The following is a 12,664-nucleotide window of genomic DNA, read 5'->3' as shown; positions in this document are numbered from 1 at the left end:
GCATTTTTCCCCTCTATGCATGCCCAAGGTCTGGAGCAGCCAGAAGATTCCACTCAGTCTTTATTACCACGGCGGTATGAGGGCTTCACCCTTAGATCATTTTTACTTTACATGCTGGGTATTTATCCTTTTATGTAAACATTTTGGCGATAGGTCTGCTTTAGCCACAGACACTGCCATTACTCCTAGGGATTCTTTGACATTTGTTGCTGTTCATTCCCTGACTTTATCTCGGAGATCTTCTCACCGCACTTTATCACACAACGTCCATTGATTGCTTTCAGTTTCACTACCAAACACTGGAATGCTCCAGGGACAGCTGATTTTATTGGATAAATTATTATTGATTGGACATTACACGTTAAATAAGTGACCATCCTACTTTACATTGGGGAAGTCACATCAGTCCCCACAGGAGCTAACATTCTAATGTGAACCACAAACTTTGCTGCGACTGCGATCTGAAAGGAAAGTGAGCCCAGAATCCAGTGCTGGATGGCCCAGAGCATTGAACACAGGACAGAACATTAGTTTTTTTTTTTTTAATGACATTCGAGCAGGCCAAGAAAAGGTCACAACAGTAACTTGTATATTACACAGAGACAGAAGCTGCTGCTGGGATACGTCACACAGAATGGAATTACCCAAATGTAAACAAGATTTCTATACATATTTATATATGCAGATGGCGGACCACCCCATCGCCATCATCTTTATTTACATAGAAAAAGTAGAGTACTTCCTTCTATATAAGCAGTCCTTCAGTGCAATCTGCTATCTTCATTGTAAGGCATTTTATGGAGTAGAAGAGGGGCCCGGGATCCCCTGGAAGAGCCAGCATCAGGTTTCTCTCTGAAGCCATGTCGTCATTTTTCAGGTGACACCATTCACTGTAGGAATGAGCAGGGTTAGTGTCCCAGAAGACCCGTTCCTGCCAACAACAACCACATGATGAGCATTAAATCATGGAAACAAGAAGATGGAGACATAATCCTGTACAAAGCATTGGTCAGACCTCATCTGGAATATGCCGTCCAGTATTGGAATATTGTGGAATCAGAGAGAGTGCAGAGAAGGCAACTAAACTAATAAAAGGAATGGAGGAGCTCCGCTATGAGGAGAGATTAGCTGAACTGAATCTATTCTCCCTTGAGAAGAGACGTATAAGGGGGGATATGATCACCCTGTATAAATATATAAATGCTCCATATAGAGAACTCTCTTCCCCAATATTCACTGTAATGTCATTACAAAGCACAAGGGGGCGCTCTTTGTGTCTGGAGGAAAAGAAGTTTAAGCTGCGGATAAGGAAGGGATTCTTCACTGTAAGGGCTGTGATAATGTGGAATCGGCTCCCTCAGGAAGTAGTTTCAGCAACTACTATAGATTGCTTTAAGAAAAAGCTGGATGATTTCTAGAAGCACAGAATATAACTGGGGATTAAGGATTTAAAGATAACAGAGACTGATGATCCAGGGAACATCCGATTGTCTCATGGGATCAGGAAGGAATATTTTTTCTCCTTTTGGAGTAAATTGTACTCTGGGTTTATAAGTTTTTTTTGCCTTCCTCTGGATTAACTATGTCTTATAGGGTTTTATATCTGGGAAATGAATATTTCCCAAGTAAGTGAACTTGATGAGCTTGATGTCTTTTTTCAACCTGACTTACTATGTAACTATAAATCTGCATTACACAAACGGTGGGGTTCATTTCTATCATGGAACCAAATCTCAGATAAAAAGCTCACTACACAGACAATGAAATGTAACAGAAAAGGTGATTAGGAAGATTAGTTAGAAGGAAATAAGAATCATATATTACAACAACAAATAGAGCAATGCCACGTATTGTTAGTAGGAAAAGAAGTTTGGGTCGGAGGCCAGATATTGTTTTCCATACCTTTAAATCCTTCCTCAGGCATGCACACTGCAGGGAGAGACACACAGGAATATATTAATATCTGCACATTTGTATCATCCTAACCTAGACAAATAGAATCTTAAAGAGGAACTATACTCAAAAATAAAAAAACACTTACCTTCAATCCTGCAGGGCAGTCCGATCACTCCGGGGGTGTCCGGCATTGGGTCCTGCGTCGTCTTGGCATCCGTCCCGGCACTCCGGGCGCCGCCATCTTCAACTTCTCTTCCAGATTTCTTCATCCTACGTCACCTGACCCAGGCGCGGGATCAGGTGACGTAGGATGGAAAAAAATTTGCCAATCTCACTGCGCATGCGTGAGATCGTCAAATTTTTCTTTTTGAGCAAACAAGCTTCTTCTGCGCATCCCCAGGAGGCTTTGCGCTCCCATTCAATCTCGACCCCCTAGGCGGCCGAGAATTAAGGGGTCAGTGCTGCACCCCTTTTTTTATTTTTTATGTAAAAGGAAAATTGTGAATTTTGTGAGCTTTACTGATGGCTTTTATAGGCTGTATATTTCAGCACTTCTGGATTAAATATAAAAAGGGAACAGTGGAGGCAAAGATCTGCAACCCAAACAGTACAGCCAACAATAGCAGGGTCCCCCTTATATCCCAGCAGGTGTACAGATCTTCCATGAGCATAATCTGCCAAAACAATAGCTCAGAGGCCTCTCACAGTGAATTTTAGAAATCCCAGAAAGCTCTCACCAAAAGATTCATTTCCTCACCTTGCATGACATCATCCATTGCCGAGTAATCTGCAATCGGCTCATCAGCCTAACAAGAAACAAAGCGGAGACATTAGTCCACCAGATTTACAACATCCATTGTTTGTATGACAGGATGGAGAATAAAGAGGTTTATTATTACCTTCAATACAATGACAGATTCTGGAATGATCCCCAGGGAGCCCAGTGTGGCTGAGTCGTCATTCAATATTTTCCCATCAATGGAGAGGTTCTGATCGAATGGAGCCACAGAGAAGGCGTGCATGATCTGTAGACAGAGGTGCTGTTACAACTCTGACATCTGATATAAAGAAATAAAATTCTTCCTACATTTTATGGGTCACCGAGGCTCCTGACCTGCTCAGGAATCTCCATGAAATGAAGCCGCGGACTGATGTGTCAAATATTACCTCCCATGTCCCAGACCAGAGAAATGTTCCCATGCAGGAGGCTGTCTTACCTTATATTATAAATTTCCTTATTTATTTATTATTTCTCTGAGTTTTTTCCCCAGGAAGGTGCAATACAGGGGTAAGTAATAAAAGTCTGCAGTGTTAGTGGATTTTACAAATAAGTCAGCTTTCCCTGTAACTGCACAACCTCCATAACCCTAATTTCAGTGAGGTCGCCCTAACAGAGGACAGTTATTTATATCCCAAATCCCCTCTGTCAATCAGGAACAAGGCAGAGGGGCCCCTCACAAGGAGCCCCGCACTCCCTGTAGGTGGCACATTTGTCATTGTTCCCAAAATAGACATTTTACAGTTGCTTTCAATACCTTGTAAAGTGTCCCATAAATCACAGATGAAGCATCTCCCATAACGCACAAAGGTCACATATATGTGGGGGTGGAGAATCCATTACCTGGATCTTTAAATCCTTCAGAGTCTGATTAGCAGAGACCAGCAATGCTTTCTCCCCTCGCACCTTCCTGTGCCGCGTGCTCCGCCGAATGCCCTGCTTTTGGAAGGACACCTGTCCACGGATAGAAACCTTCTGGCGCTTGGCAGCACCATTTGCCTGTGAAGAGGATACAGCAAAATAGATTAATTAGATATTTTAGATGAATTTTACCTTGTAGCCAGAAGCCTGCTAATAAAACCAAAGACAACCCCAGGATTTATTTTGCATCCTTATGCCCGATTAACCCTTTCAATGACAATATATTACATGTGGTGAATATTATTGTCAGCGAATAGGAAAAGCTATAGAGAAAGTAAAAATAAAACCAGAAGAGAGCCCAGTTAGGTGAGTAAATCAAAGTCACATGACCAGGATCTCCTCCAATCACTGAGTCTTCTGCATTAGGAGATTTAAGAGGGCCTCTAACCTGGTGAAAGTCTGGATCGCTCTCCCCGTCAGGCCTGGCCTCTTCCTTTTCATCCTCTGGGTCAGAACCACTGACGTTTAGTTCTGGTGCTGCCTCCTTCATGACCTGTAGAGAGACAATCTAGGTGAGCCAGCCCTCAAGGAATCCCCTGACAGATACACAAAGTGGTTACAGAAAGCCATGGGTTACCTTTTTATTATCCACCACTTTGTGAATGTAGATGGTGGCCTGGGTGTATTCCCGCAGGTCTCTCTCCTGCTGGCATAACAGACCTTCCCGACACTCTGGACAAAGCTCTGAGATAAAATGCAGGTAAGGGAAAACGTTAGATCAGTGCTAGCTAAAGACTCCCACCCCCTCCTCAGCTTCTTTTATAAATAAACACAAAATCAAAGTGTTATTATAAATACACTGAAGAGGGACAGAGAGGAACTGGATCATCCAGTACTACAGTTATCGAAATAGAAATGTGAGTGCCAGACCCTTAGTATAAAGGAAAAGAAAAAAGTAAGAGTACATTTTGTATTGATAAATACTGAGTATATTATACACCAAACAGAGAAATAATATAACATTTAGAGTACAGAGTCTCCGCTCCACAACAAACTTTGTAGAGCTTACATAAGACTAAGTACTATACCCGATACTTCTTATTAGTATAGGTTGTCATATAGTCCATATAACCATAAAGAATATTGTACTGGAGATTATAGAGAAATTCGGAGTCTCACATGCCGACACGTTTCACGCTTCTCGGGCTTCTTCAGGGGATATTGAGATCTATCGAGCAACTAATATATAGAAAGCAAAATGTGTTCACCAATGTCTCACAATGCTCTGAACAGAGTTTGTAAGAAATTAATGATATATATAAAAATTGTAAATAGTGAGCCCTGTAGTGTTAATGGTGGAGAAGTTAAAAGTGTATTGCGTGGCTCATTCATTCTGGATGAAAGTTTACCGTCTACTTACAGCACTCTTTGGTATGCCGATCCTGAGAGATCCCGACAGCTTTGCTTCATTGCAGATCTAGCTCTTCCACAGCCCAATTTAGTCTTTTGTAACATATCCGAACATCTGCTAAACAAAGTATTGCCTGGCTTTCCCCCTGTAAAGCTATACTGAGGTTAAGAGATGGGTGCACAAATGACCCATGAAAAATGCACAGCTTTGCTATCAGATACTAAGAGACAGAGATATAGATACAGAGACAACGTTTGAAGATACCTGGCTACCATGCATTGTGAAAAACAAACTTGTAGTTTCTTCATTCCATTGCTCTGTGGTTTGTCCTTCATGTCAAATATTGGCCCTGTTTGCCATTCTCCTTCTATGTCCTTGCCCTGTCCCCTTTTCTTTCTTTTCCTGCCTTCCATTCGTCCCCTTCTGTGTTCCTAATATTTTATCCTGCATTGTCATATAGGGAGTTTTATACAATACCTTGTGGTTTCTATATTGGTAATTTATATCAATGCTATATTTTTTATTTATACTCTATATTTCTAGTTACTTTGTGTGATTCCTGTTTTGTTTTTGTCTTAAAAATTCAATAAAAATATTACGAAAAGTGTACAATTGTATGGGGAGAAATTAAACGAGAAGATAAAGGAGAAGAAAAGGTCATATGTTTATAGCAAGATATGGTATAGTAATTAGGTAAATGGAACTCTCTGTTTGATGTATATTACACTCAGTACATATCAATATAAAATAAACCCAGAAAAAAACATTCTGTTAATTATAAGTACTTAGAAAAAACAAAAACTATAGTTAGAAAAATAGCAAATGGTGAGTCAGAGAGACAGAAGTACAGACACTCTTTATAACTTTTTAGGAATACATAGGACGCTAAGAGTCCACAACTGGGTGGATGAATTCTACTAAACAACGAGGAGAAGGCTTACCGGGGTAGGATACGTAGACTGTGCTCTCTTTGTTATCCTCCATCATCACAGTTCTCCTGGTTATTCTTATGGAGTGATCGACAATGAAGAATTTCCGAATGATATCCCACTCAGAAGGCCAGAGGAGAGCTATACTGTGCAGAGAAAAGTCACTCTGTTATTCTTGCAAGCATATTGCATGATGCATTGGGCTGATACCATAACACAACATGCAAGGATACCATTGTTATTAATGCGGATCTTTCATGTTACCTCACACATTGGGCCTATTTTATTAAAGCTCTCCAAGGCTGGGGAGAATACACTTTATGAGTGAAGCTGGGTGATTCCAGTAAACCTGGAATGGATCTGGTCTAGGATCCAAAACATTTGCTAGAAAATAGCAAACGACTTTGAAGAAATGTTTTGCAAGTTTGCTGGATCACCCAGCTTCACTGATGAAAGTGGAGAACTTCAGGCCCACTACATCAGCTGAGTATCTGTACAGCACACAAATACTTCCACCCTAAAGTATAAAAAGGCACTCACAGTTTGGAATCTTCTTTTGTCATGTCAGAGAAGGAAAACATGAGGCCACCATGAGGACACAGGAGGAAACCGTTACCCACAGAAGAGACGGGTCCATTCTTTGTAGGTCGCCTGCAGAAAGACCACGTATTATGCAGGTGGCACAAATCATGTATATGTATATATAGAGAGAGAGAGAGAGAGAGAGGAGGCTGTAATAAAATCAGTAACCTTACCTAATAAATTTCCTCCATTCTTCCACAAACAGCTGAGACACTATATACAGTTCTGACGTCTCCTGAATGAAGAAAAAAGAAATTTGAAGATATCCCTCTATGGGACCGGCTTTAGGAACTCTGACATCTTACTCTGCATTACCTGAGGCCACGCCCCTCCCGACGGCCGGTTCTTGTCCTGGAAGAGGTTAGAAAGGGCCAACTTCTGTTCATTTGCCATTCTTTTGTGAAGAGCGTCATGCTGCTCCCCTTCTTCCTCTAAAATCTATGAGAAGAATGCATCAGGTGCTGAGCACAGGACTAGGACCTCACTATAGAGCGCATGGAATCCAAACACATGGAAGTCTGCTATGCCATCCTTTGTGTGGAGGACAGGAAGCCATTATAAACGGTTGCCAGTTATTCTATCATGCTGAAACAACACTGGCAGGATCGGTAATCACACAGAGTCATTATAGTCCTATAAGCTTAGCTCCTCTGTGTGCAGACTAATACAATAATGTGTCAGATCTGCTGAAAATATCAGATTGCCCACAAGGCACATTTCAAGTGTATCCCCCATACCTTGCACTGTAAACATGGCTCCTGGTTGTAGCTAAACTCAGGAGCAGCAGGGAAATACTCCTTTAGCTTGTGCCAGGCCACGTCCGATATCAGCCGCCGCTCGCTCTCCGACGTGCACAGTCCACCTGAGACAGGAAATATGGAAAATGACATACCTATATATACATACACAGGCTGGACAGGAAGTGCTCCTATAACCTACCATGCTGGCAGACTATGTCTTCATTGAAGGCCACTTCTGTGTCGTCCTCTCTTTTCTCCTCCAGGATTTCCTCTGCATGATACAAAGAAATTGGAATGAAATCTGTCTGACCAGGTCAGGTGACCAACCGTCATAGACCGAGATTTACCTTTCTTGGGTGCATTCCCTTTTACTTTCAGATCTCCTTGCTCAAACTCGTCTTCTTGCTGACCTAGCTGCTCTGTTGCCAGCTGCCTCCAGCGACGCAAAGATCCTTTTCCAATCCAATAACCTTCACTGTAAGTAAGAGGTGAACGCTTCAAATTATCACAGGTCTGCATTTACAGCAACATGAGGAAGAATTCTGTAAACTGGCCAATACCAGCCATCAAATGTAACCAACATCTTATACCAGTAAAAGGAGGAAAAATAAACCATCTGTACAGCTGCAAAGCTTTTACCCACATACCGGAATGTCTGACAGATTGACAAATATTCAGATTATTCACACCGCGTCGCCCGATTTGATTGCCGTCCGTACTACTTACCCGTTTACTGTAACTTTCACCAAGTTTGCAATGCTTTTGTGATCTTCATTTAACTGATTCTTCAGCCGTAACACTCTGCACCGTTCCACCACACATTCCTTACACAGAGAATCGGCTGCAAGGACACAACAAGGACAATGAGACGGACATGAGGACAATGAGACGGACATGAGGACAAAGCCTTCTGATCAATGTCACAGCAGCCAGTTCCCTCTCTTATTTATAAAGGTTAGGGCTGCCAAGTAAGAAATAACCGAGGATATAAATATATATACAAAATAGTTATATGTCCCTCAGAAGCAGACATCACTGATCGATATAGTTGCAGATTTGCTTCAGATTGAATGATAGGGTTTTTATCCAGGCCCAGCCACACAGAACGATGAATGCTGGGTGAATGAGCAAAGCTGTCAGAGTGCAGCCATTGTTACAGCTGTAATGCCAAGGACAACAAAGGCTGTAAAATATTGCTGGGTCTGGGCAACCTGCAGGAGTAAGAAGTCAGCGATGTCTGAATCTGAACGGATATTCTAATTCAGAATCTGTCACAAGGATAAGCATGAGCACGCTATGAGATCTACAGAACAACTAACGGAGATCTATAAAGCTGCTCACCTCTAAGTCGTGGCCCCCCGCCATATCGCTGAAAAAAGACCTCCGCTGAGTACTCAGAGATTCTCTTGACATGGGAGATTTTGTCAGGGTGCAGCTTGCCGTGTGTACACTGATATTTGGAGTTATCGATGGGTTTTGCTGGCGTAGACTCATCCAGCCATTTCTGCAGCCATTCCAGAGGAACAAATTCATAAGCTTCATCTGCAGCAAAACAAAGCACAAAGACGGATCATGTAGTAATAGCAGCAAATGCAGGAGGAAAGACAATGATAAATCCAGGCTGCACCTTATTATATCCATCATCATCCCCCCAGAAACCTCCTATTTATAAAAGGTGATAGAGCAAAGACAATGATAATCCTATGCTGCACCTTATTATATCCATCATCATCTCCCCAGAAACCTCCTATTTATAAAAGGTGAAGGAGGAAAGACAATGATAATCCTAGGCTGCACCTTATATCCATCATCCCCCCAGAAACCTCCTATTTATAAAAGGTGATAGAGGAAAGACAATGATAATCCTAGGCTGCACCTTATATCCATCATCCCCCAGAAACCTCCTATTTATAAAAGGTGATAGAGGAAAGACAATGATAATCCTAGGCTGCACCTTATATCCATCATCTCCCCCCTGAAACCTCTTATTTATAAAAGGTGATAGAGGAAAGACAATGATAATCCTAGGCTGCACCTTACAGATCCCCTGAAACCTCTTATTTATAAATAGTGAACTTCTTTGCGTTTCCCCATAATCCACTGAAGGATGAGAGGAAGTTTTCCTAACGTGACATCTGTCCCCCTTTCCATTTACATATCAATGATTAACAGAATATAGAAAATTATTCAAGAATTATTCAAAAGTAGGGGGGGGGTACCAATTTAATCTCTGTAATTCTATTACAAAGATGAATTGATCACTTTAATGCCATAATAGAAGGTAAAGTGATTCCCAAGGAGGCCGGAGGGTGGAACCACTAATCAGAGCTGTAATCCCCATTATCAAACCCATTAAATTGAAGTTTGTTTTTTATTCCACCTTCCCCTGTGTGAGCTGCTAACCCACCAACATGCAGGACAACTAAACTCTGAAGGATTACAAATCATCATCTTTATAGTTAGATCTGCAGAAGATGAAGTCATTTTCCTGAAGCCTGTACCTGAACATTCCCACATTTCCAGCACCCTGGAGCCCCTACACACAGTGGGTGCCGGTAGGATCATTTCCCTATAGAAGGCTGATAAGCCCCATTCAGTAGAGACGGGACATGGGGAGCAGCCCAATGCCTAGATTAGCATATAAAGCCCCCGGGGTTCAGAGGTTTCTGGGATGCTGAGTATGCAGGACTAAGGTGAATGTGTCCACTAAAAGTCTGGGACGGATAAACCGATGGGCCGAGTCTCAGACCTGCTGACCCAAGTCACTGACCAGAATAAGCAAAGAAACTTCCAGAATGGGTGAAGTGTTCTGATCTCCCTTGTGCTTGTTCCAGGCCAATGATCTAAAGCAAGAATTGCAGGACAGCCCGGACACTATGATTTTAGGAAGGATGTCAGCACCTGCAGCCCTGAGTGCTCAGTTAGGTAATTTGTGCTTCATGAAATGACGGTTCTGATCCATTCCCTCATCTGAGATTACCGGACCAAGCGCTTAGGTCTTCAGACAGGTGAGATGAAGGGAACAGAAACATTTCAGCCTATTCACCTTTATCCAACCAAACAATCCTGTTATATCAGCAGTATAACTATTGTCATACATTAGGCACATGGCCAATGAATAATAATGTTTAATATAAATAGATACTGGAATAAAGAATTCACAACACAAATATGGTTAAATCACTGGGTCCTATGGCTGAAATTTACTGATTTCACATAAATAATATTCAAACTAAAAATCACACATTAGGAAGTTCGCAGTTTGGCCCTATTTTAGTAACATGAGCAATGCCATGGCAGAGGTCACATGAGCAATGCCATGGCAGAGGTCACATGGTCTGACACCAGCAGCTCTAGTTGAACAATCTTTATCTGATTTGATGTCCTGTTACCCGCCGCAGGGCACACATGTGCCAACCTTGCCATATCTTGAGCATGGGCAGACAGGGACCATGTGATCAATGCCTTGCTATGTGACTGGGAACCACAGATACATGGGCTTCCCATTCTTTCCATAACTCCCCTTTACATTATAAAGGCTGAATATTCAATGATGTGACTTCCTGTCCTGTACTGCTCACTTTTCAGGCAGGGACTGGGTGCTAGATGTGATTTTATTACATGAATCATTAATGTGTATGAGAGGAGTAAAAGATCTTACAGACCAGCTTCAGCTGGTAACCTCTGGTACAGCTCCTTCACCTCCTCATGTTTGGCTTTCCCTTTATCCACGCTCTGTTTGCGCATCTCAGACATCTCCACGCACCATTCCTCAAACTTACAGTTATCCAGCTCCACCAGTTTCTGGAGGAAACCTGCAACACAGCAGCAGATCACATTAATATACAATCACCTCCTACCTGTGTAATGGGAACCGTTCATGTTCCTCAGCTGTCCCTGTACACATATACTGCAATGTTCACATTATTCTATTACTTATAAAGAACTCTCCAGGGTTATAAATGGAGATCCACGACCCCTCTAATGGTGTATGAAACATTACAACTGACTAAAGGGATGGAAAAGGAAGTTCCGGATAGCTTGCATATTATTATCACACATTATCACAGAGAGAATGGTGCCTCATGTGTTTTCTGACATGTGTTTTTATATATCTGTATACCTCTGTGCTATATAAATATATACACACATACGCTATATAGGTCTGTTTATTATAAGAATGATGGATGGGACTGCTAGCATTGAATAAACCAGACATTTCACCAATAATTAGCATGCATCATGGCAATGGTTACATTGATAGTAAAGCCAGTGACCAGCCATACAGATTTCACTGCTCCTGGGGTAATCAGTTACCAGTACTAGTCAGGCCATGGTTGGGGGTATTAGCACACATTTACCTGGAACCTCAAACTTTATGTCTTGTTTCTGATCCTTTTTCAGCCTGTAAACCAGCATATAGGCATTACGGGAACAGTGGAAGCCTTTTGAGCATTTTGGTTTACGAGCTATGGCTTTGGAAGGTTCTAGTAAGATAAAAAAAAATTGCAAAAGACATCAGTAGATCATGAGGGATACAACAATTAGTACTTCACATATATACCATGAGTTCACATAAATACACAAGTTCACAAAATGCTGGACATCCAGATGTGAAAAGTTCAGCAGTGACCAACCATATACTGTAATGTACCACAAGGCCCAGCATGCTGCACAATAAGCAGTCACACAGATAAACAACTCCTGACCTTTGAAATACTGTAAAAGATGCAAATAAGTCTGTGCAGCTTCTAGAAGGAAAAGCTGAACCGATTCTGCCTGGAAGCCGAGCTCAGTAATCTGAATGCAGAGTTTAGAAAATATTTAATTTAGAGGCCATTCAGATTCTTCCTAATAATAGGTCATAGGGGTACCTGCTGGGTCACCTGAAACACATTACCTTTCTATTGGTCACTTTATAATGATTCACAGTCATAGCGTTCGGTCTAATGATCACCTAGAACTATCTTCAAGTTCAGGGGCTGCCATCCGGGGCCCGTGTAAAAATCACTATGGTGTCTGTAAGATTAACATTTGGGTATAACACCTTGTACCTCCCAGAAACTCACTAGATGTCAGTGGGGTGTAATGTGCCGCTGTCACAGCTACGACATCCAAGGATGAGAAAACAGAAAACTAAATGTCAGCTGGAGGCAACAATCCTATAAACGGCTAAATCTGCCCCAGTTCTGATTCCTTTATTAAAGTGCATTATATGGATTGGGGTATACTGTGACAGCAGTCCATGTGTTTTATTACGAGAACATCGCTGCCTACAAACAGAATCATCATCATCATCATCATCAATATGTGAGCGGCCATATTAAAGTGAGAGGTAAAAGGGCACTCACAACGTAAAGGCTTTACCTAGATCCTCCTCAATCCCCAGCTGCAGCTTCTTTCCTTCCATCTTTTCAATCTCCTCATCATTAAACTTGTACCACTCAGAGGTCTGGGCGTCCTTTAC

At 41.9% G+C, this 12,664-nt stretch overlaps 1 protein-coding gene across 1 annotated transcript in view; it reads right to left on the bottom strand.

Annotated features, from left to right (window-relative positions):
* Positions 1-672: 672 nt before the first annotated feature.
* USP48 (ubiquitin specific peptidase 48) overlaps positions 673-12,664 on the bottom strand; it is a gene marked incomplete at its 5' end in the record, with an annotated part of 14,461 nt that continues 2,469 nt past the window's right edge. Inside the window, 19 exon segments of the mRNA XM_072425459.1 lie at positions 673-931; positions 1,903-1,929; positions 2,654-2,702; positions 2,796-2,921; positions 3,518-3,673; positions 3,984-4,088; positions 4,173-4,279; positions 5,888-6,021; positions 6,416-6,526; positions 6,631-6,692; positions 6,773-6,895; positions 7,195-7,319; positions 7,397-7,468; positions 7,545-7,672; positions 7,924-8,038; positions 8,539-8,739; positions 10,863-11,012; positions 11,559-11,684; positions 12,565-12,664. Of these exon segments, the coding sequence (XP_072281560.1) occupies positions 909-931; positions 1,903-1,929; positions 2,654-2,702; positions 2,796-2,921; positions 3,518-3,673; positions 3,984-4,088; positions 4,173-4,279; positions 5,888-6,021; positions 6,416-6,526; positions 6,631-6,692; positions 6,773-6,895; positions 7,195-7,319; positions 7,397-7,468; positions 7,545-7,672; positions 7,924-8,038; positions 8,539-8,739; positions 10,863-11,012; positions 11,559-11,684; positions 12,565-12,664 (2,040 nt within the window).

This window comes from Pyxicephalus adspersus, chromosome 11, assembly GCF_032062135.1.
Source record: "Pyxicephalus adspersus chromosome 11, UCB_Pads_2.0, whole genome shotgun sequence".
Lineage (NCBI taxonomy): Eukaryota > Metazoa > Chordata > Amphibia > Anura > Pyxicephalidae > Pyxicephalus > Pyxicephalus adspersus.
The sequence above is the reverse complement of the archived record's forward strand: the minus strand, read 5'-3'. Positions and strand labels throughout refer to the sequence as shown.